Here is a 24,659-nt window from a genome sequence, read left to right as displayed (position 1 = left end):
TTGTCTCTTTTTGCAGCATTAAATTACACATTTAGTAGAGAATACAATAATAAAAATGTACATTAGAAATAGAAGAAATAAGTAGAAGATAAAGTTCTTGACTTTACTGAGAACCAAAAGGAAGTTTATTGTATATTTAAATTAACAAATGATTTAGAAATCTCAGAGGTACATATTGTACTTTTTACTGTACTACATCTCAGAGGTACATATTGTACTTTTTACTGTACTACATCTCAGAGGTACATATTGAATGCAATAGTTGTACTTATCGTGGAGTATTTTCACAGAGTAGTAGTAGTACTTTTACTGCAGTAAAGGATCTGAATACTTCCTCCACTACTGTGTGTTCTCACCATGCATAGTCAGTATAATGACAGAACTGTAAACGCAGTAAAGTCAGCCTGACTCTGCTCAGAGGGTTTCAGCAGCTTCTCTTCTTCTGCTCTGATTTAATGCTCCATGATGTAAACTTTATAACAGCGGGACTTCTTACATGTTGACATTAGACAGCAGGAAACCTGCAGCAGGACCCGGATGTTCTGCTTATGAAACCCAGTTGTAGTGCAGCTAGTTTCTCCTCCCGAACAACCAGCAGCGCGCTGCCCAGTCATGCCCTTTTCAGGAACAACCAGGAGGGGGGAGGGGTCAGGAGGAGCAGGTCACGTGTGTTGGTGACAGGCCGTAACGCCGCGTGTGATTGGTCGAGCCGCTCCGGGGCCCGTCTCCTCCGATAGGCCTGCTCCGGGGGTGACGTCACGTCGATCAGCTGTTGGAGCTCCACAACAACAACAAAAGAAGGAAGGAGCAGTCGGGGAGGAGGAAACGGGACTGAAGGAAACAAGAAAAAGAGAGGACAGAAAAGCGAGCCGAACTCCCGATGGACGGTCCTTAAATCAACGGTTATTTTTTATATATATATATTTTATTTCTTCTGCGAAGAAACCTGAAGTTTTTCTATTTTTCGAAGAGTAACGCGTCTACCTCAGTTTGTAAGGATTTATTTTTGTAATCCTCGGTTTACATCCTCTCTCTCTCTGCCGCAGGTGAGCTCTTTGTTTTCCTCTCGGTGGCCGTTAACGGCCCCGGTGCCTCTTAAACCGGACGCCGGTGCTCTTTATCCACCACATCCACAACAGAGACGCGTTCTGCTGAAATAAACAGACATTTGTTAAAACGCTGCGATGCGTTTTTGAACGTTTTACGACGCATTTTTAATTCCGCTTACTCTGCAGCGCGAGCTGTGACGTTAGCCGCGCTCGCGCTGCAGGACGTTGGTGTTTTTCCTCGAGTGAAACAGGTTGAAGTTGTTTTGTGTGTTTTTTAAAGTATGTTCTTGATGATGTTTGTGGATGTTGTAGTTTTAACACGCAGACGTCTGTTGGTGTAGAGTTTCAGGCTCCGCCCCCTTCTCTTGTGTAACAACAGACCGTCTGCTGCTCCACATTCTCCTCTTCTGTGTTCCGCTCGCAGCCCGCCGATGATTAACCGATCACCCTTTTAATATTTGGTCATTTATTAAAACGTCAAGCTCGCGCTGGTTTCAGCTGTTTTAAGCTCTTCTCAAGTCGCTTTAAAATGTTTGAACAAAATAAGACATTTGCAGGAAAACTTTGACTCCAGGATTATTTTCTGTTGTTTATAAAACAAAAGAAATCGATTAAATAAGAGATGATAAGAAAGTAAAGTATTAAAACGAGAATAAACGTTAGTTGCAGACCTCTTTCTGCAGAATATTCAACATGAAGTCACTTTATTTTCACACATTCGATGAATTTACTGTTTTATATCATTTCTTAATGTATTCCGGACATGTTATGCACTTTATATCTCATTAATTAGCTGCTCGTGCAGTTCATCTTTACCGTTGCGGCCTAAATAACCTGTAACGTCCCAACACATGACCACAGCCTATTAAATAAGAATGAACTCTCGTCTATCTCTGTTTCTGCCTCATCAAACCTCTTGTTTGTCCAATAAAGTGTGTTCTGTCCTGCAGCCGACACACTGTCTGTATTTACACCAGGTTTTCATTACGCGTCTGTGTTTTCACTTGAATAAATAATGACGTAATAGAAGCATTTATTGCGGCGTCGTTCACCAAAAACTCAGTGACTCAGTGACCCCGTTGACTGACATTAATCTCCTGTAGAGACACAGCAGAGGAGCTTTCCTTTGTGCTCGGAGATTATAACGACGCTCTGGATTCATATTTAGGTTATTTAACCCGACCGGGAGGAGGAGGAGGAGCAGCACATTATCTGATCCTTTAGTTTAAACCGTTCTGTCTCTCCGTGTTTACAGAGGCGGAGTTTCGCCTTTTGTTCTGCAGAAAAAGAGGCTTCGTGTTTTTTTTTTCACCGTGTAATGAATAAGACAACTGAGAAATACGAGCTGGCACGCGAGTGTTTGAACGCATCACAGCCATCAATACGCGTTCTCTTCCGGATCCAGAGTGCGTTCAGGTGCTGGTGCAGAAAAAACGGAATTTGTGTTTCCGTGAAATAATTCACGTATAAAGCAGCTAATGAGGCGTTCATGCTTAGTTTAAAAAAACCTGTTCATGTCAGCTTCCTGGTGGTGAAAAAAAACAGTTATGTTTAAATGTTAAATCAGTGATTTTAAAACCAAAGTGAACCTAACAAGATGAAACACACTGTATTACATGTACACACTTCTGATACACGTTTAGTAAAAGACAACAATATAAATACACGTTTAAATGTTTTCTGATGTTGTTACATGTTTTATTTTAAACAAAGGCCTCAGGCCCTGTGAGGTAAAATGACAACAACAGAAAAGACGAAAGAAATTCAACAGTTCGGCAGTTTCATGTTAATGCACACAAGACAATACAATGATAAGGCTATAATAACAGTAACAGCAGGAAAAAAACTTGAATAGTAACAAAACAATGAAATTGTAAATGATTAATACAATAAAATAGATTTAAAAGCTATGATTACACTAATGCAGTAAAAGTGTGAAATAAATCAACAATAAAGTAGAATACATATTTACTTAAGTAAAATCAAATTTGTGATTTAAATAATGTAAAAAAAGACTTCACATCAAACTATCTCAGTAGTTTTCCGCCCTGAGTCGTGTCTGTCCGCTTCCACCAATCAGAGCTCAGGATGTCGCCTCAGAGGCAAAACACAGGGCAGAGCTGCCCATGGGAGGACACCGGCCTCCTGGCTGTAGTCCAGAGATACTGTGCCAAAGGAAGCCTCCTCCCTCCTCCTCCCTCACTCCCTCCTCCCTTCACACAGCAGCTGCGACACTGATCACTTCTTATTCTGTCCACTAATACTTTCCTCTCCATGAAAGACTGTTCTGAGAGCAGCAGACCGGCTGCCGGCCAGCTGTGTGTCTCTTTATCTACTGTTGAATACGACGCTGCTCGCCTCCATCGGCTCAGCGACTGAAGAAACTGCAGCTGCTGCCTCAGAGATGCTGATGACTTTAGTGGCTTTTACAGCTTTGTGTTTTACATCTGCTGTCATTCACAAGTAGACTGAGGCGCTTTCAATAGCAGACGATGATTGAAAATACATATTTTTATGTTTTATGACGTTGTTAAAGGTTCGTTTACATCTTTCTTTTTGTAAACAACGATCTGAAACTTGTCATACATCGTGGGCTATATTACATATTGAACTGGGGTTTTAATGCTACAACATATATATTATAATGGCCCATAACTTCCTGGATTAATACATAATAATATAAAAGTCTCATTATTTCTTAACAAACATGACACCGACGTCAGCCTCCTTCTTCCAGGCTGTTCTCTTGAGGTCTGAATCTATCTTTTTAAAAATAGTTCTTGACTAAAATGGCCGACATTCACTGAAACAAAGGAACGTATCGATGAGCATGAAAGCAGCGCTAAGTGTTCACAGTATTTACAGTTCATCTCTGTGAGGGTCGGGAACTTCAGAACTATTTGGCCGGCTGCTGACATTCTCGTCTTTCCAAACCACCGTCTGACCCATATTCTATTTTCTAACTCCTCATAGACTCCTCCCCCTGAATATCAGTTACAGACTGACTCAGTTAGAGACTGACTCAATTACAGACTGACTCAGTTACTGACTCAGTTACAGACTGACTCAGTTACTGACTCAGTTAGAGACCAGCTGGTGAACAAAGTGGAGCATTTAGCAGCTAAAGACACAGCTTTGTGGTGGAGGAGACCAAAGACGGAGCTAAAAGAGAGAATATTGGACACAAACATCTGTAACTGCTGGATGTTACAGACGTCACACTGCGGTGAGATGTGAGATGTTGTGATGTGCTGCCCCCAAGTGGTTAAATAGTTAATACAACTAGAAGTCACAAAGATTAGGATTTACAACTCGAACTGAACCCGGGAGATTAAATTTACATGAGACTCAACTGAAGACCTTATTTATAGAGAGCTGTGGGGATGATGCGTTTTTGAATGCTAACAGGAAGTTAGCATCACTGGTTCTCCTCTTAAAATAAAAACAGTTTATTGGCAAATACGTTTGCACATACGAGGGATTTTTTTTGGGGTGATTGGTGATGGAAAAAAAAGGATAAAAAATGTGAAATTTCACTCTTTTTTTTTCAAATTTCACAATTTTTAGGGTTTTAGGACCGAGTCCTGCAGCTCTTTGTTCACTCAAGTCTCAAATTTGAGACATACGGCGTTGGAAAGACAAGTGTACCACGTTTTTAAGTGATTCTCTCTCTTTTCTTTTCTCCTCTCAGGGCTCGTTTTGTACTTTTGCACTCTGCCCGACGTTGAACGATGTCCAGCCACAGATGATCCATGACCACGCTTCCGTTCACGCACTTTAGCACCTTTCCGGAGCCCTCCCCGAGCCGCGAACCCCGCAGCTGATGACCAAAGCGAGCGACGCCACGCCTCCCCGCCGTCGCCCCGAGCAACGCGCCTCCTCCTCCCCCCCCAGCAGCCCCTCCTCCCTCGGCCTCGCGCCCCCGCAGGACGTCCCGAGATGTTCCAGAGGTTCACCAGCGCTCTGTTCGGGGACGACGCCGAGGAGCTGAGTCGACGCAGTGGGAACGGAGACGGCAAGGAGGAAGAGGAGGATGAAGACTGGATCCTGGTCAACTACCTGGGTAAGAAGTCAAAGCTTCACGTGTTAAAGCTGCATTCTCTCTAGTGTCCACCAGGGGGCGACTCCTCTGGTTGTATAGAAGTCTATGAGGAAATGACTCTACTTCTCTCTTGATTTATTACCTCAGTAAACATTGTAAACATGAGTTTATAGTCTCAATCTCTAGTTTCAAGTCTTCTTCAATACAGCATGATGTTCATTTAGTAAATGATGGTCCATTTAGAGTCACACAGACCATAAAGCAGGGGATGCTTTAGGGGCGGGGCTACACGGTGATTGACAGGTCTCTACCACGGTGTTGTCGTGTTTTTGTCTTTCAACATTAACTCTTTCATAGTGTGTTTCCTCTTCATGAAACGTTTTTTATAACAATTTAGTCCTACAAATGTCTTATTATTCAGCGTTCGGTTGTACTTAGCTCCACCCTCTTGTGTAACTTCCGGTTGCAAAAAAAAACAAGATGGCGACGACCAAAACGTTGAAGTAGAGTCTTCAAACCGTCAGTCCACAAACCGCCGCGTGACGTCACAACGACAACGACCACGTCTTCTATTCAAACCATGTTTAAAACCAGTAAAATCAGCAGAAGTTTGGTTTGAATGATGAGCTTTATTTTACATTGAGATTAGTGTAAAAACACGCCCGCAGATGAAGACCACAAGATCAGTCGAAAGCTCTGACGAAATAATCTTGACTCAACATCTGCTTATAGGTTGTTTTTTTTCCAAACTAACGGAGCAAAGATCCAACATTCAGAATGACAGATACAGTTTAACTTTGGACTGTTTTTTAATGGCTGGTCGAAGTTTCCTGGCACACACACACACACACACACACACACACACACACACACACACACACACACACACACACACACACACACACACACACACACACACACTGTACACAGAAACATGACACACTGCAGAGACTCGGAGTGAAGCTCAGCTTTGGTTTGGCCCACTGTTCACCCTCCGCCGGTCTTGAACCTTCTTGACCCGTCTCCGATTCCACAGCCGTGTGAATACTTTAAAGGGGGGGGGCGGGCTGGGGGGGGGGGGGGCACGCAGACTTGTTCCAGTCTGGGTGCCATCGGTCAGTTTATGGTCGACCTGTAAACACGCCAAACAAAAGCACGGAGAGAACCGGAGGAGGTAAAAATAGCGGATGGTGGAGCTGCAGTCCAGAGACATGTACGGGCAACGGAGCGGCCGCCAGCGTTCAGCCCGAATCGCGTCGGCTCGATCCATCGCAGGGTTCTGAACTGTTCACGGAGTTCAGCTGAGCTCGGCACAAAGATCAACCGGCGCTCGACGGTTTTTTTCAGATGCTTTGATGAAGATTTTATTAGATTTAATAGATCTGATCTGAGAAAAAAACGCTCAAATAAAACACAAGTTTCTACCAAAATTCATGAAAAAATGCCGAGCTGGTCAAAGTAAACGGATTGTTTTTAAAGACGTTTAATGTTGTTGAGTTAAAGGTTTAGTTCACCTGCATTACAAGAACACACATTCTGGGGTTTTTTTGACCTGGTCGCCAATTAATTTAATCAAAGAAATGAAAAATTACATTTAAAAAACCCGAAGAAACAATTAAAGCTCCACTAGATTCATACGTTAGATATCACGACTACTTTGTCTGTTTGCGTCTGTAGATTTCTCACAAATTCACCAGAAGTCACCATGACATAATGCCTGATTTGCATATTTATACATAACATTTCACTCGGCAATGACCAATATAAAAGTACAGTTACTTAGAATATTGTAGTTTAATGCATCACATATTGTGCTTTAGCTGCAAATAACAGCATCATGCACTTAATATATGAAGAGATTTATCCTCTTGTGTGCGTGTTCTTTGTCGTGATAGTTTGTGTTTTCAATCATTTTTTGTTGACCGTTCTTGTGCGGATGGAGACTGAGATTAAAATGTCTCTGCGTTTAAAGATGTTTAAACATCTGCAGCTCAAAGTGTAGAACACGTCTTTGTAGATTCAGAGCTTCAAGCATGTAGAAGCATGAAAACATTTCGCTTGTGATTGTCGCTCTTAAATTGCAATCACATTTGTGTGTGTGTGTGTGTGTGTGTGTGTGTGTGTGTGTGTGTGTGTGTGTGTGTGTGTGTGTGTGTGTGTGTGTGTGTGTGTGTGTGTGTGTGTGTGTGTGTGTGTGTGTGTTAGAGCCGTTTGGGAGGTCGGTCGGTTCGTTTATAATCCACTCTGACCTCGTTAACCCGACACACAGAGCTCCGCTGCTGCTGGAGAAATGCTGGAAAATATCCAAACTGATAAAAACAATAAACCCGTTCTTCCTGTTACAGAAGCCTGAAGTCGTCTCAGACCTCCTATCTTCTCTTTATTTAAGAAATCCTAGCTATAACTCTAAATGCAATTCTTCAATCAAAGCTTGTCACGTCTGTATCTTTGTCTTATTCTTTTTATATTATATTACCATTAAAACAGACCTCAACCTCCGGTTCTAAAAGTGAAGCCAAAGCTTCACGTGTTAAAGTTGCATTCTCTCTAGTGTCCACCAGGGGGCGACTCCTCTGGTTGTATAGAAGTCTATGAGAAAATGACTCTACTTCTCTCTTGATTTATTACCTCAGTAAACATTGTAAACATGATTATGGTCTCAATCTCTAGTTTCAAGTCTTCTTCAATACAGCATGATGTTCATTTAGTAAATGATGGTCCATTTAGAGTCACACAGACCATAAAGCAGGGGATGCTTTAGGGGCGGGGCTACACAGTGATTGACAGGTCTCTACCAGAGACGTATACGGCGTCTCTACGTCACTCCTCCTCAGTCCGGATGTGGTCACTTCCTGTTCACTGGTTGCAAAAAAAACAAGATGGCGACGGACAAAACCCCAAACTTAAGGCTTCAAAACATCCGTCCGCAAGAGACGACCACGTCCTCTTCTTATATTTAGTCGTAGCCTTTCAATCGTTATATTTCGGTGTTTACGTCGTTAAAGCACTGCGGCTGCCATTTTTGTCAGTCATGTTGCATTTAGGACGGGCTCTGTGCCGTCCTCCAGGACGTCTCTGTAGGACCTCCTCCGTGTCCTGCAGGAGATCAGCTCGTCCTGCTGCTGCAGAGGATAACGTGAGCAGATCTGCTGACTCAGCACTCAGACCTGTTGTGTGTAAACAAGGATTCCTCTGTGACCTCCAGGTTACGTGGGGGGTCGGGGGGGGGGGGGGGACTGGATCTGGTTCACAGCATCACAACATGCTGAATGCATCCTGTAAACAGTGAAAACACACACAGAGTTATTATTTGACTGCTGCAGGAGAATCAGCCCTTAAACAGAAGTCCGAAGGGAGACGTCTGCTTGAGGCGGTTATTTTTAGTTTCCAGCTGGAGGTCGTGTTTCCGTTCATAACTTCCTGCGTCTCTGTGACTCATTAGAGGATGTGTTGGATCCAAAGAACAGCCCGACCGTCAGATTTTGAGCACTTTCATTGTTTTTATGGCTCTTTACAGTATTTATTTATGAATTAAACGAGTTTTGAACCTGCTTTTATCAAATGATCAGATTTAAGTTCTGGAAATGGAGGAAAATGAGCATATATAGAATAAGATATTCATTATTTGTATATAAAAAAAAAACATCTCAGAAAACTTGTAATATAAAAGATAATAGTCTTAATAGTCGGTGAAGTTTCATGGTGATATCTGTTAATTAATGGTTTTAAACTGCTGCTCAGAGAGGCCACAGCGCCCCCTGCTGGTCCGATGGAGGTATTACTCTGCAGCGATGCTGTCCACCAGTAAAACTGCAGAGTTGTAGTTTTAAAACCGTGAGAGCAGCAGGAACTAAACTACATCCGCCAAAGAACAAATGCACCGTTTACAATATTGGCTGAAAACTGAAACGCTGCATAAAAAGGCTTGCTGGTGGATCACATGACTAATTCCAGCTGTTTGTGTCTCTGCAGCTGAAGCCTGCTCCGGTCAGCGTGGTGATGGTCTCTCCGGATCCACAGCTGGTCCTGAGGAAGAGGAGGAGGAGGAGGAAGAGGAGGACCTGGTGATGATCCCCTCCCCCATGGCCAGCCCCCCGATCCGCTACGCCTCCTGCACCTCCCTCAACTCCACGGCCGACACCGACCCGGACGGTGGCGCGGAGGACGAGGACGAGGAAGAGGAGGAAGAGGAGAACGGGTTCCTCCGTCTGGACGCCTCCTCCCTGGAGGAGAGCTGGTTCGTCACGCCGCCGCCGTGCTTCACGGGCCGCGGCCTCCAGCCCGTCCTCCTGGAGGCCAGCCCTCTGGAGAACCTGCTGATCGAGCACCCCAGCATGTCGGTCTACGCCCACCGCAGCCCCCCCAGGATGAGCCTGGACCCCCTGCCGCGCTCCCTCGACCTGGAGCTCGGCTTGTTGCCTGAAAACGTGCCCGCCGCCATGACGCCCTCCACCGGGAAAGAGAAGGGAAGACGCACGCTGGACGGCCCTCGACACAGGTAACGTCCTGATGAACCTCTTTACTTCAAAGCTACTGTGAGGAACTTTTACCTGGTCCTGAACCAGTCTCAGTGTAGTCCTGATCCTCTATATGAACCAGTCTCAGTGTAGTCCTGATCCTCTATATGAACCAGTCTCAGTGTAGTCCTGATCCTCTATCAGACCTCCGTCAGTAAAGAGACCATCAGAGAGAACATGGTCTGTTTCTATAGAGTTATTCTTAAAGCTCGTCATCGATGCCAGAAACTCCTTCAGCTCAGACTCCAGCAGAGACCGGTCCACCGTGGACAGACCCAGATCTGGAGCTCCAGAGGGAGGAGGAGAGCTCAGCTCCCGGCAGCAGCAGCAGCAGCAGCTCCTCACCCTCCTCCTCCTCCTCCTCCTCCTCCTCCTCCTCCTCCTCCTCCTCCTCCAGGAGCAGAGCTTCTCCTCTCTGCTGGAGACCCAGGATGTATTGCTGGACCTGCTGGAGGGAAGGGAGGCACGGGAGAACCAGAACCAGGACTGAGAGGGTCAGACTGTCAGACCTGCTGCAGTAGAATGAGAGGTTTACTAAAGGTAGTCTGGTGCTCAGAGACACTACAGCTTTAGTCCACAGGGGGCGACAGAATCAAGAGACAATAAAAGTTCCTCATAGCAGCTTTAATATTTGGCTAATCACCATTAAATGTTAATAATGAAGTACTAGAATACATTCACTCGGCTCATCTAACACCGCTCCCCTTCTGTCTCTGCCCCCCCCCCCCCCCCTGCAGGCCGGAGGTGGCGGTGGTCCCGCGGCGCTCCAGCCTCCACTCGGCGTGCTACGCCGCGGCGCTCTCCGCCCGCGCCGGCCTCCTGCAGCAGCGGGACGGCAACGCCGGCCAGCGCAGCCAACCGCTGACCCGCAACGCGCTGCGACGCCTCAACCTGCTGCGGCCCCCGAAGACCAGCACCTCGCACCTCCACCAGCCGAGCCAGAGACACCTCAACTTCTGACGGGCGTCGTCATCATCATCATCATCATCATCATCACCACCATCAACCTCCGTCCTTCTGCCAACTCTGATTCTTTCCTTTTTATTATTATCAAGAACTCAACACCAGCAACGTGTCATCAGCCATCAGTCACACCCCCGATCTGAAATCTGATTGGACGGTGAAATAGGGAAAGTGGCTTTTGTTTTTATTTTTATCAGCTCATATGGCCAGTGGGTGAGAGGTTTCTCCTCCTCCTCCTCTTCATCATCCATCCATCCGTCTTCATCTTGATGTTGAGGGGAAGATAAAGGCCGTCCCTTCTCCTCCTCCTCTCTCTTCTTCTTCACAGACAACTTAATGAGTAGAATCAATGCTGTAGGTCACTTTACTCAGCGGCAGGTTCACCGAGCGTGGCAGGACGCTCAGGTGATGTCACGGTGATGTCACGGTGATGTCACAGCCTCTTCACGGTTACACATTTTTAGGAGACATTTTCCAGAATCTTTAGAAATCACGTGAACGGTGCAGCGGCACAATGTTGCCGTTTAATCAGTGCAGTGGAAGTTGCCCCACAGCGTTGCCCCAAAAAAAAAAAGAGTTGCCGGTAGTGACGTGACGCCGTGCGGCAGGAAACCTGTGACACGATGAGTCCGAACTTTAAAGGAAAAATCCCCTCAAATAGTCTGTTATGTTGCTTTGTTCCATTTCTTTTCTATAAGACGGCGAGTTCCTACGTTTCCCAGAATGCCACGGGAGAAAGGGTAAATTAAAGGGACGATGTCATAGTCAATGTAGGACTTTTAATTATAACAGAAAATCAGTTTGAGAGTTTGAAAGACGTCGCAGGGAGGCTCTGATGAAAACATTCTGTCACGTTGCATTATGGGAAATGTAGGCTCCGGTGCTTCTGGAGTTTCACACCCATAGCTTGTGACTTAAAGACGGGATATCACGGCCTCTGATGCTTCGGTGTCGGCCGTTCTTTTATCAGTCCTCCTCAACATAGAAACCTTTTGTTTTCAGTGTCCATTTGCGCTAAAACGCAAAAGTTTTGTGACATTGTGGCGTAAACATGCTGACTCAGAGGAAACTTGAGTAACCGACAGTTTCATGAATCACTCTAGAAATAGTTCATTCTATTAAAACTTGCTGTTTTGGGGGATTTTTCAGCCTTTTAAGTTCATAAATGCAGTGATCTTGTCTCAGCGTCTGCTCCTGCGGAGGAACCTGCCTCTGACTTTGTAATTCAGTACTTTTCACAATATTTTTTTGAAAATCAAAAAAATCAAAAAATACTGGGTTAAATATCACTAAACGCCTTGTTTTAACGGTAGCTTTGAGATGAATAGAAATGTACAAAAAAAAATGTATTTAAAAAATGAAACATAAAAAAAAAACTTCCAAAATATTTTTTGAAAAGAAAAAAAGAAATTTACATATCAGTATGAAGTCGGTATATATGCGTCTGTTTCTTGCTTCAGTATGTTTGATCTTGTTAGTGTGCATCTGTTGCATGGTTGTAGAGTTGTGTTCGTGGGAGAAAAACAGAAAAATGGAAAAATAGTTTTTATAGTTTTTTTGTTTCTTAAATGAATCTGCAGTCTACTTCTCAGGGTCACAACCGATCACCTTCACTCTCTAGGAAAATGCAGATTTACTTGACGGCTGACGTTTCTTGTTCGTTCGGACTTTTCTCTTTTCCGGCTCCGTCCCAGCGAGCGTTCCCTCGTTTAACACAAACACATGTTTGTGAGAAATACATTTGAGTTTTTTTGTGTATTTTGTGGAAGAATTCACTCGTTGACGCTTTCAGTCGACTGTTGGAGATGAAATCCATCGTTTGTATTTTACTTTGTTTTTCAAATGTACTTTATTGCTTTTTAACTCTATTTTTCCATATTAACTTGGTTACATTTTGCTAAACTGTTAAAAAAAATATTTAAACCAAAAAAAGTAGCTTTTAATCTTTTCACTAGTTTATAATACTGATTTATGTCTTTTTGGTTGTTTGACGTTTACGTGTTTAATCAGTTGTCGGCCTCGGTGCTCTGAAATAGTAGAATCATGTTTCATGTTGGGAAAGTAGAGCCGGGGCCGAATCACCACTGCAGCAGAGAATAAACAAGAGAACAATGGAACAATAGAATAACAAATAACAGACACAATGTTGGGAATGAGAGAAATAAAAGCAGATACGTCGAGTCAAGCGATGAAATGTCAGAATGATTACTTTAAAAAGTCTAAATGCTGAGATTCTAAATCGTAACTATGATGCGTTAGCATTTATCGTATCGTTACGTCTTCTCGTCTCTTTCAATTTGACTTTCTAACTCACGATTGATTTTTTAAGGTAAAAGCCACATTTTTGACTTTTCCATCTCATAATTATGATTACTTTGACTATTTCTTATTATTATTCTTGACTTTTCATCATTTCATTTCATTTTCTGAGCAGAAATTAACCTCCGTACGGAATCTCAAGTTGAAAACTTTGTTATTTTCTGAAGATGTGCGACACATCTGCTTCATCGTGTTATTGAATCATTTCAACACAAGTTTTAAACTCATTGGAGCAACATTAAATGTTGTAGATGTTTTAAAGTGTTCTGCAGTAGAAACACAAACAGGAAAGATTTAAAGTCACGTTCGCGTTAATATTAAAACCGTCTGTTCAGCTGTTAAATAATGTTTTGAAGCTTTTCTCTCATTTCTCGAATGTCTCTCTCTCTCTGCTGTCGAGCGTTGCAATCACGGACAATGTGTTTATTTTAAAAAGGCAAACTTAAAGGCAAGAAGGGATCCGACGTGATGATCCGTCTCCTCCTTTACTCTTTGTTTCTTCGGTTCATCTCTCCATCATCAAACTAACAGGGATTTGTAATGTTTTGTTTTGTGGTCAATGCCTTGAAATGTGTGGATCTCGTGCCTTCCAGGTTGAAATGTAAAGACAATGCATCAATGAAGAACTTGAACTCCTTTATATCTTGTTCTGTTCGTCCCGAGTGGACGGACATCAGAACCTATGCACCACTCGGAGCCGCCCACCAACCGTCTCTACTTTACTTTATTTTATACGACGACTCAACAAAAGAAACCAGACAGAATGATGTAGCAAAACCTCTTTTCTCCTCGTTTGTTTTAAGAAAAAGAAGAAAAAAAAAAGTGTGAAGAATATTTTATGGCATTTTATTTTGTATTATTTTTCACCATGTGTTAGATGCTTTTATTTTGTTGTTGTATTTTACTGGAATAATACAGCACTCTGCCAAAAAAAAGGTGTAGGAATTATAGGGTTAACTCTTTATTTATCAACATAACTGGTCTCCATCTTTGTAGTTTGTGGATGTTTGGAAGATCACTTCACTCTGTTCTGATGTAAGAGGAATTATAAGTGGGTCATCTGTTCTGAACTGTCATAGTTGATACATGTGATCTCTCATTAGCTTATAATAATAATAATAATAATAATAATAAATGTTTTCATACACAGCTCACTCGTCTCTGTCTGTTTGTTCAAAGACATTAGAACTCAAAGGCTATTTATTAGTCTTTGGTGGAGCTTTTGAACAGCATCTCATGGTCTTCATCAGTGGAGGTCTGGTCATGTGACATCAACATGTTTTTATTTCAGGCTCCACGTGTTCATCGCTGCACCGCCTTTCAGAGAGAAATAATGGCATAAACGTAATATTTTCATTTGGCTGGAAGTTAATGGTTGCTTTGCAAATTATAAATTAATATATAAAATATGTGGAATTGTTATTTAGTAAATAAAAGTGGTAGAATTTGTTCCCTCGCAGCCAGATTCAACATTAAAATGTGACTTATTGCATCAAAAACTGACGTTAGATATTTTTATTTACCTAATAATCGTTTTGCACTTTTATTTGAGAAATATTTTCAACGTTTTTTACTTGAAATGGAGTATTTATACATTAGAGTATTGCTCTTCTACTCGAGCGAAGGGTAGATGATTTATTTACTTTGTGTTCTTTGCTGTTAAAACAATAAAAGTTCATTTCTGTCAGGAAATATTAGGCCATATAAATATATGTATATATGAATAACCCATGTTATGAATAATCTTTCTTAAAATCTTCAATGGAGGTTAAATTAATAAAACTATATTTCTGAATTTCTAGAATTCTACAAATCGTCACTTTGAGACCAAATCAATGAAAACATGAGCGTAGCTTCCTGCAGAACGTGAACTTCCATCTGAGCTCCTGAGAGCTTGTTCCAATGATTCTAAAGGAACAACACGTGAGCGTGAAACACGTGAGTCCAGCTTGCACTCAACTTGACTCAACTCTCAACTCAACTTGCACTCTGTGTTCTTGGCTGGTTAAATTCTTCATTTTATGGCATTGCCATTTATGTTTTTTTCTGATGCATTAATGTCCACATTGTGTATTTTCACCTCATGAACACATCACAAACGTTTGCCTCATTAATTAGCAGCGCTACAAAGATTTGTTTCGGAAACCAGCTGTATTCAAAAGTGCTCCGTGGTGCACTTCAAAATGCTGCATGGTAAACCTAGTGCAGTCACAAGTTGATCTTCCTCTGCGGTCACAAGTTGATCTGGTTCCCTCCGCTCTTAGGAGCGACTACTGACTGTATTTTAGATTTGTGTGTATGCCTCCAGAATGTCGTTGTATCTATCGTGACGTAATGGCACTGCCTCTGGCTGCCAACTAATGATGCAAACTCAATGATATGAGTTCGAATCGCGTATATACCTTTACATTTGTTTTTTGACTGTGCCACAGAGTTCTTCTACGTAACACATGTTTCCACAAAACAGGCTCCAAAGACGATTATGTGTTTGTTTGTTTTTATATCAACTTTATTATTTCAAAGGAAGGGGAATTTGCTCCCTTCCTGTTTCAACACATAAACAAGCACGCGACGTTTCAAACTCGAGTGGACTAGTTTTCCTCAAAAGACGCTCCAACGTCGATTCCGGTATGTTTTCACCAAAGACTGTAAATGAGAAGGTTTGACACTGTATTGCAAAACTAAACAATGCGGCATTCACGAGGACAGCTACGTGTTCTCTTCCCATTTGCAACAGCTGCCGTAGCTACGACAACAACAGACGCATTCTGCTGAAGGTCGCCAGTTAACAGGGTCACTGGTTGAACCGTAACACCGGCACATTAAGAACACACTTTGTCTCTACTTTGTGATTTCATACAAAGTATTAATGCAAAAATAAAAATAATGTATACATGATACAATTACACTCAAACTCATGTACTAATACCACACCGTGAAAACATCCCATTATAAGTTAATTTATAACAACACTTCATGTTATATAAAATCTTCATAGAATGTTTTTTTTATGAATTTGTGAATCTGAAAAGTAACTAAAGATAAATGTAGTAAGAATAACCCCAACCCTCTGAAGCAGTATGAAACAGAAGTATTTTACTTGAGTAAATGTACTTAGTTACGTAAAGGCTGTGAACACAGAATGTCTGCGTTTGATGTATAATCTGTAAAATCTTTCTTTTACTCTTAAAACATCGTCTCCATCTTTGGTATAATGCTGCTTAACAGTTCAAACTTCTGACCAAAAATGTTCAAAAGATAAGATCCTCAAATATGATTAAAAACATAGCGACTGTGTTTGTTGAGACTTTCACATTTATCCCATAATAATCCCGATCAGAATCTATTAATATCGAGCGTTTTTAAAGAGCGGCAGCAGAGCGTTCCTCATTAATAAGCGGGTCTACATTTGGCTGTTCTCTGTGATGTGTTGCGAGGTGTCGTTGTGGTATTTAGTTGGTTTAGTTGAAGCCTCTCGCCACAAAGAAACTTGAAAGTTGACGGCAGATTCAGCTTTTGTGTCTCATATTCCGTCTTCAGACCTCGGACCTCGTCTCTGTCTCTTCAGGGTTTCTTTTGTTTCCAGTCTGTCATCTCATGAAATGTCTCGTGTGTTTCCACGTCCTCAGATATGTTTCAGTAGATCTGCGTTTCCCCTGACGTCGTTCAACGTGACGTTCACGGAGAAACAACCGGACAGAAGCCATCTCCGACCCGCCCGCATGCAGTGAAGCAGCTGACGGATCAGCAGCAGAGAGGCCAGCGTGACGGTGATGATCAGCCATGTTGGTCTGTGGAGAGAGACGGAAGATTACACTTCACCCTCATTCACCTTTACAACACCATCAACACCATGTTTAAGATTAAAGCCACAGAATGAAACAAGCTAATCCAGACATTAAATGAACAAGACAACGTCTTCAATAAACCTTTTCACGTCAAATAAACCGGCTCGTTTCAGGCAGAACAGTGTTGAACCAGACTTTTAAAAATACACATTAAGAGACAGTATATATACATATATACACTACTTTAATATAGTTGCTGTTAATAATCAAACATAGGAAATAGTTTGGTTAACTTGCCACGTTTCTGTGAAAGTTGACAGTTTACAATCAACCAGGCAGAGGTTTATACTGACATTAAATCTTATTTAATGTCTCTTTTTTACTTTATCTTCTATTATTTGGCCATACAGCACATCTTAAAGGAGGAGGAAGTAGAGCTTCATGAGAAACGTCGAACTAACTGACTGTCAAAATCATTATTTTATTAAAAGTTTTTAAAAAATTTAAAAAAAATTTAAAATGTTTTTAAAAACTGTTAAAATAAAATTATCGTTATTAAAAAGACTAGAACAATACAGCACTGTGTTGTTCAAAAAGCATCCTTTTGGAATAACTAATTCATCATTGGTGGTGATGTTGATTATTCTTAAAGCTATGAACTGCGGCACTAATGAAGGATTATCGTATCTTGTCTTAAAACCACGACACGTAACTGGAGGAGTCACAAGGAGTCACAGCAAAGAAACCATGAAAGTTACAAACAACTAGAAATGTCAAAATGTTATGAGGTGTGGCAGTGTGTGTGTGTGTGTGTGTGTGTGTGTGTGTGTGTGTGTGTGTGTGTGTGTGTGTGTGTGTGTGTGTGTGCATGAATGAAAGTAGGGAGGAAACAAGGACAGATGAAAGGAGGTAGAGAAAGGATGGTGAGTGTGGAGCGTAGGGAGCAGAGTTTCCCCTTACTCTCTCCCACATGGAGCAGGTAAGGTGCCATCTTATAGGACAGGGAACACCAGACCCGACCACACCTACTGGCATCTGCAACACAAAAGACAAAGACGAGCAGCCCAGCAGCCAGAAGAGGCGGGGGCCGCCACACCCTCTTGCACAATATAAATTAGGTAACACACACACACACACACACCACACACACACACACACACACACACACACACACGCACACACACACACACACACACACACACACACACACACACACACACTGCTGTGTGTCTTATTTTTGTACAAACTAAAACAAACGTGTATTGATCAGTACGAAACATTCCATGAAGCAGGGAGAGTCGTTGTTGCAATTCCTACAGGACGATACAGACTGCTTCACAAGAATGAAGGCTGGGCCACGGTCTCAGTGAGCTCTAGTGATGGTGCTCATACTCATGCACCATCACTAGAGCTGCGATGTTACTGGGGAATAAAGGGACGGCGTCCGCTCAGGTGTTCTTTGGTTGCACTCGGCCTGTCAGAACTTTTTGGGTACGCTCGCGCGCCAGATTTGTGTTGTACCGACAATGACATGACGCTCGACATCTCCACTTCAGCCGACGGGAAGTACACACGGACCCAAGCTGACACTGATTCTAAGTCAGACTAAATGCCTACAATGTAAGGAATCTGCAGAAAGCCAGTCATTATTTGGGGGCTGACATGGAGGACTGAAGAGAATCATCAACATATTGATCTTTGACACTTACTCTGTGAGATAGATTTTGCCTCTGCACGTCTCCTCATGTTGTTGTCTCCACGATGCAAACATCTTTCTAGCCAAACAAAGACCCGCTGTGGAGGAAAGAAAAGCTCCACAGTCAATGATATCAAATATAAAACCATTGATTAGACCTTTGTGTAATGTGGCGATGCAGATTGAGGCACGGCTTCCTGTCAGCGGGTCACATGTTGAGAATCAGTGTTATTGTCTGATTAAATGTGCTTATACTAATCTGTGGCAAGGCTGTTTTAATGAAGCATTGGGTTGTTACATTTAGCGGTTGGCTAGTTAGCGAGCTAGCTCGCTACTTCTACCACGATTTCAATCGACAGTAACAGAACATAAAAAAGAACCACATTTACATTCAGCCGGACTGTTTTGAATTTACCGTTCATGTTAGCCGCTACCCGCTAATGCTTAATTGCTAGAATGCTAACTATTATACTATATACTATAACTATATGTAAGAGTGCTAAAAGGGCCCGTTAAACAGCATAAACTATTGCACTGATATGTGTATGCTAGCGTAGCATACGTGAGTCACAGGCTAATTGAAACGGTAACGACTCCTGTTTACCTTCGATACTCTATTTAACGACGAAAGTTGAAATGTATAAACTTCCTGTTTAACGATATGTAGAATTCAAATACTTTGCATTAAAATGTCAACTGCACTACTAAATACATATATTGTTTTTTAGCTGAGTTTGGGGGTTTAGTTACTCTTTAAAGCAGAACATTGTTATTAGCTTCCAATCTTTAGCATTAAACTTTTCATAATAAAAGGAACAGGAACAGGAACACAGCTAATTTCCTCTGCACAAAGTATTTAAGCACAATGAATGAAAAAATCAATGAGTCGGTCGAACTAGACTGGAACATATTCTACTAAACAACCCCTCAGGCCACGCTCTCTTCTGCCACTAGAGGAGGGGGAGAGACAGGTTAACAAGGGGGAGGCATCCTCCCCTTGAATCGACTCCTGGATGATCATTTAAGTCCAAGTATCGGTATCGGGACTGAAGAACATTGGAACGATCGGTCCTTATATCCCCTCTCTCAAACATTCAAGACACTCTCTACTCCAAAATCTTCAAGGCCCATCCTCAAGGCAACCCAGCCAGCTTCATGACATAATAATGATGAGGATCATTTTACATTTATTTATTTAGCACTTTTCAAAACAGATAATAGAAGCGGATACATGAAGCAAATCTAATCATGCAGAACATCCCGGAACAGATTCTAAAGGTAAACTTCACCAGATGTTTCAACGGATGACCCCTCTTGTGTTGACCTCCAGCCGCTAAAGCTCCGCCGCCTCCTCCTCCTCCTCCTCCTCCTCCTCCTCCTCCTCCTCCTCCTCCTCCTCCTCCTCCTCCTCCTCCTCCTCCTCCTCCTCCTCACTTACTGGTGCAGACGCCGTGTTGACCGCAGGCCGGCGGCCGACAAACCAGCGAGTCGCAGGCGGCGCCCCGCCAGCCCTCCCGGCAGCGACAGCGTCCGTCCACACAGTCTCCGTGTCCGCCGCAGTCCGCCGGCCGGCAGCGCCGCTGGTGAACGCACAAGACGGTGGAGACGCGCCGAGCACAGCGCCACCTGCTGTCGTGTTCACTGAGAAACAGAGAGCGACGGGTGGAGAGTGAATACTGACAAAAGAGTACATTTACTTTTATTTTACAGGATGACAAACTTTATTTCAGAGGCACTTTAATGAAGATTTACATGAAATATTTACTGCAAAAGCAGTAAGGAAGCAGGGAGGAAGCAGTAAGGAAGCAGGGAGGAAGCAGTAAGGAAGCAGGGAGGAAGCAGTAAGGAAGCAGGGAGGAAGGGGAGGTGAAAGCGTCACACTGACTTGTTGTCGACTTGTTGAGACAAGAGGACGGTAGTTACTGAAAAATCAAATGCTGACCCTTCACCCTTGAGCAAACATGTCCGGCACAGTTCAGCTTTCATCGGCTCACCAGATGTCCGGTGGGTAGCTGGCCAACGTGCCGTTGACCACAAAGCTGGAAGACCCGCCTCCGTCCAGGTTGATGGCGTTGATCACCCCGTTGTTCTTCAGGAACTCTGCCACCTCCCAAAGGTTCATTCTGCTCAGAAGTGAACAAAACGTATGAGAGCCGTGAATGTTATTCTGGGATGTAATGCGTCACGTTTAATACACAAATGATGTTTTGCTATGGAATATGTCAGAATACATTAATCAACATCTGAAAAGCCAAACTGACCACAGAGAGGAGAGGCCCAGATGGATGCTAAGCTAACCCAGCTAGGAACCTGAGGCTATGCTCCACTACCCAGCATGCTCCTGGCTGTCTGATAAAAAAATAGGATGGATGAAAAGCAGCGGGAGGTCGGTGACTGTTGAGCCCACATCTTTACAGAGACCTGGATCCATAGTGGTCCAGGATCAAAGCTGGACTCTGGAAACCTTCAAAGGAAGTGTTCTATCACGAGGCAGCGAGGACCTCTTAAATACAGACAAAGGACTTTTTAAAACAACACGGTTCAGATTCCCTGACACTCAGCCAAAGGTTCTCTGTACAGTCAACAACAAAAACAACCAAAGAGCGTGGATTCATTTGTGGTCGTGCTGGTAAAAAGCCAAGCCCAATGCAGGACAGCTGAGGGCAGTGAGTGCTGTAAAGTTGTCCCACCACACTGTTGTCATACTGGCTGAGCAACGGGTTGTAGAGCAATATCACCCCAACGTGGTTCGGAATCATCCCCGAAAGTCACGACAATAGATTTCCTGATGGCCAGATAGTCTTTTATGAAGAAAAGACATAAAAGCACCTTCATATATCAAGCAGTCCATGGTATATAGGACTGTCTCAGAAAATTAGAATATTGTGATAATCCCCATACGTGTGATTTAGTTTACTGAACCAAGCTGAGTGTTTTTCAAGGCTCAGGAAACCCTTGCAGGTGTTTCGAGTTAATTAGACGATTCAAGTGATTAGTTGAATACCCTACTAGTATACTTTTTCATGATATTCTAATATTTAGAGATAGGATATTTGAGTTTTCTTAAGCTGTAAGCCATAATCAGCAATATTAAAAGAATAAAAGGCTTGCAATATTTCAGTTGATTTGTATTGAATCCAGAATGCATGACATTTTTGTTTTTTTAATTGCATTACACAAAATAAAGAACTTTATCACAATATTCTAATTTTCTGAGACAGTCCTGTATAGACGTTACCCTCTTTTTAAGCTCTGTCCGTCCACGTGAAACAGAACCACGTTCCCTTCGGCGTCGTGACCCACCACTGTCCTCGCTGACAGCACGTCCACGAAATCACGGAAAACCTCTGTAAGAATGTAGAAGTGCTTTTTAATGAGACTAAAACAACAGAGAGACTCAATAGATATCCAAAAATGAACCTGCAAAATTCTATTTCACAGCGGAGTTTTTTAAAATGTATTATATCAAACTTTAAAAGTGATGAAGATTGGCAGCAATGGGCTTCCATACAACATCTACAATTTCAAATGTTGCACATCTCGTCTGCTGCTGCTTTACCCATATCGACTATGTTGCGCTCGGCCTCCAGGCTCTGGTTGATGTAAACCTCTCCGTTCCTCAACAGCCACACCACGCCGCTGACCAGCTGGACGAACGGGTTGGACTGGTCCAAGACGTCTTCCTGGGACAGATACCTGGACGGGACGGTTGAAGATTTAGCTCAGATTGTTTAGAAGTGAGTCTGTACACGAGTTACAGATCCAGAGTCAGTGTTATACAGGAGATAGACAGACGGCAGGAACAGCACGGGAGCAAATCAAAGTATTTCAGACAACTAGAAGAATCTATATCAGTTTAAGTGGACGCTATATTTAGAATATTTTCATCCTTTCTATGATCTCTACAAACACACCAGACTCCATTCACTAAAACAGTGATTTTATAGTTCAATGTTTATGCTTAGTTTCTCTGTTCTACTTTGTTGTCTTTAATGTCCTTGTTTCTATATTTTCCTTGTTTATTTGTATATTCCATGTTTTGAGAGCAAAGTGTAAACCGGAGTCACATTCCTTGTACGTGTACGTATACATGGCCAATAAAGCTGATTCTGATTTAAGGTCTTGTCACTACTTCTTACCCAAACACCAGGCTGCCGTCCCTCCTGATGCCAAACTGGGCGTTCTGCACCCCGCCGCTGTCCCTCACCATCCGGCCGTCGCTCACCACGTTGCCCAGACAGCCGTACGAGGTGGTGTTGAAGAAGCCGGCGTTCTGGGCGTACAGACACCCGGCTCGCGCGGCCGTCTCCTCCACCGTCACCCGGGGGGGGCTTCTCTCACAGCCGCCGGGGCCGCCGGGCTCCACCACCGACAACGTCCTCAGCGGGTCGTGAACCACCGTCATGTGACCTGGAGAGACGATGATGATGCTTTTAATACCAGATGGAACGTAAAGGATCCACATAACCATTACAGCGTGACTCCATCACTGACCGTACACCCAGCGGGACGCGCCCGCGCCGGCTACAGTCTCTGACGTGAAGACGGTGGACTCGGCCACCGGGTGTCCATCGTGGCTCCTTGAAGGCCAGGTCTCATAGGTCGTATTGCCATGGGTGGCAGTCTGGTAGTCCCTAACGTGGCGGTGGGAGTGGGAGGGGCCATGGCCCTCGGTGTACGGCACAATAACGTCATCGTCCTCAGAGATACTGTGGAAAGTTTCACAGGTTACATTGTAAAGTGATCTGTAGTGGGTTGGTGTGCAAAGACTGATTAAACACAACATAGAGGCCTGAGCGGTCAACTTTCATCATAATTTCAACATTTATGTCAACTGTTTAAGCAACATTTTAAAAACTAATTCTGGTTCCAGCTTCTCTAGTGTGAATATTTTCTGCTTTTCTAGTTTTATATCTTTGCAAAACTGAATTTCTTTGAAATGTTGGACTGTTAGTCGGACAAAAGAACAGTAATTTGTCATTTTCATTATTGTCTGACATTTTATAAACTACTCAATGGATGAACTAATACCAGAGGAAGTATATCTGCTCAGTCCCTCTAACAAAGTACTTTGTGTGCATTGCTTCTGAGACATTTGGCTCACAATCAGAATGCTGTCAGACATACACATGCTGGTTGCAGATGGTTTACTTCTGGCATTTAATAATCTACTGATAATGACGACAATATGTAGAACAAAGTGAGGTTGTCTGCAGGATAAACACACCAGCCACCATCAGTTCATCATGTTGTTCACACAATATTAGAAAATTGTGAAAAGTGGCCAAAGTTGACATCTGTTAAATGTTTTTAACAGTCCAAAAGTCATTATTTTCAGTTTACAATTATATGATACAGAAAAAATAAAATAACAAATCCTCACATTTGAGATGCAAACCAAACTTAAATCAATAATGAATAGAACTGTTGATGCACTCTGTGTATTCAGCACTACTCACACAGTCAGGGTCTATAAAATCATTGATTTTCATTCATTTAACTAACTTTATTTTAAGAAAGCATAAGGTTATAGATCATAAGATGAACAAAGAAAAAGTGACTAGAAAGGGATTTTCCCTTTTTAAAAAAAACATTTCATGTTTTTTTTTTAAATCTCATGTTTCTGTTGTAACTTAATTTATGTTCATTTTAGCAACACAACATATCTCCCAAACTGACATGTATACATTAAGTTAAACGTCTAAGACAAGTATTGGTGCATTTGTAAACTTAAATGTGAATTTAAACCATGTTAAATAAAACTTAAGTGGCATAACCTTAATAGCCATGAGGATGAGGTGAATAGAAGGTATTCATCTTACCTTTGGTCGTTAATAATGGACTTGTTTGCACCTCTGAAAGGTTACAGATTTAACTTGAATATTAATATTAACGACTTCTGGGTATCATGATAAGGCTTAAATACACAGTCAGCTGTTTTGGTTTTACATGATGATATTAGCATAAATAAAAACGCTTTTTTTCAACAGTACCATGACACGAACTCAAGCTAATAATTTTTAATTTAGTTTATTTTTGGCAAACTTCTCACCGAGCCCCGTCGCTCTCCAACAGACACACCAGCAGCACGAGCCCCACACACCGGCGCGCGGCCGAGCAGCTCGTTAGATGTTCAATTAAAAACACGACAGCCATGGTCCCGCGCGGGGAGATCGATGTGACGTCCCACCGTCCGGTGCAACAATGCACGAGCTACGGCCGGTAACCTCGACCCGTCTGTCTCTCGGGAGAGAATCACAGGTGTGACTTTCTATCTGATTCTCG

At 42.7% G+C, this 24,659-nt stretch overlaps 2 protein-coding genes across 4 annotated transcripts; one reads left to right on the top strand and one right to left on the bottom strand.

Annotated features, from left to right (window-relative positions):
• Positions 1–806: 806 nt before the first annotated feature.
• tp53inp1 (tumor protein p53 inducible nuclear protein 1) lies at positions 807–14,039 on the top strand. Of its 2 annotated transcripts, none has more exons than XM_079164895.1 (4): positions 807–1,046; positions 4,741–5,112; positions 9,064–9,589; positions 10,346–14,039. In XM_079164895.1, exons 2-4 carry the CDS (start codon positions 4,989–4,991, stop codon positions 10,566–10,568), a joined length of 873 nt encoding a protein of 290 aa, XP_079021021.1. In that variant the 5' UTR covers positions 807–1,046; positions 4,741–4,988; the 3' UTR covers positions 10,569–14,039. The 2 variants fall into 2 exon arrangements, with proteins under 2 accessions (XP_079021021.1, XP_079021022.1); XM_079164896.1 differs by having other exon boundaries at positions 827–902.
• A 1,331-nt stretch (positions 14,040–15,370) lies between these two features.
• LOC306700170 (N-acetylglucosamine-1-phosphodiester alpha-N-acetylglucosaminidase-like) lies at positions 15,371–24,659 on the bottom strand. Of its 2 annotated transcripts, none has more exons than XM_079165104.1 (9): positions 24,427–24,659; positions 22,869–23,083; positions 22,514–22,784; positions 21,934–22,070; positions 21,613–21,721; positions 20,369–20,497; positions 19,813–20,015; positions 18,388–18,472; positions 15,371–16,681 (listed from the first exon to the last, which is right to left on the bottom strand). In XM_079165104.1, exons 1-9 carry the CDS (start codon positions 24,528–24,530, stop codon positions 16,516–16,518), a joined length of 1,419 nt encoding a protein of 472 aa, XP_079021230.1. In that variant the 5' UTR covers positions 24,531–24,659; the 3' UTR covers positions 15,371–16,515. The 2 variants fall into 2 exon arrangements, 1 of the variants encoding a protein (XP_079021230.1); XR_013767194.1 differs by having other exon boundaries at positions 16,541–16,681; positions 17,639–18,472; positions 24,427–24,658.

Source organism: Pholis gunnellus (genome assembly GCF_910591455.1).
Source record: "Pholis gunnellus genome assembly, chromosome: 8".
Lineage (NCBI taxonomy): Eukaryota > Metazoa > Chordata > Actinopteri > Perciformes > Pholidae > Pholis > Pholis gunnellus.
This window is presented reverse-complemented; position numbering and strand designations above follow the sequence as displayed.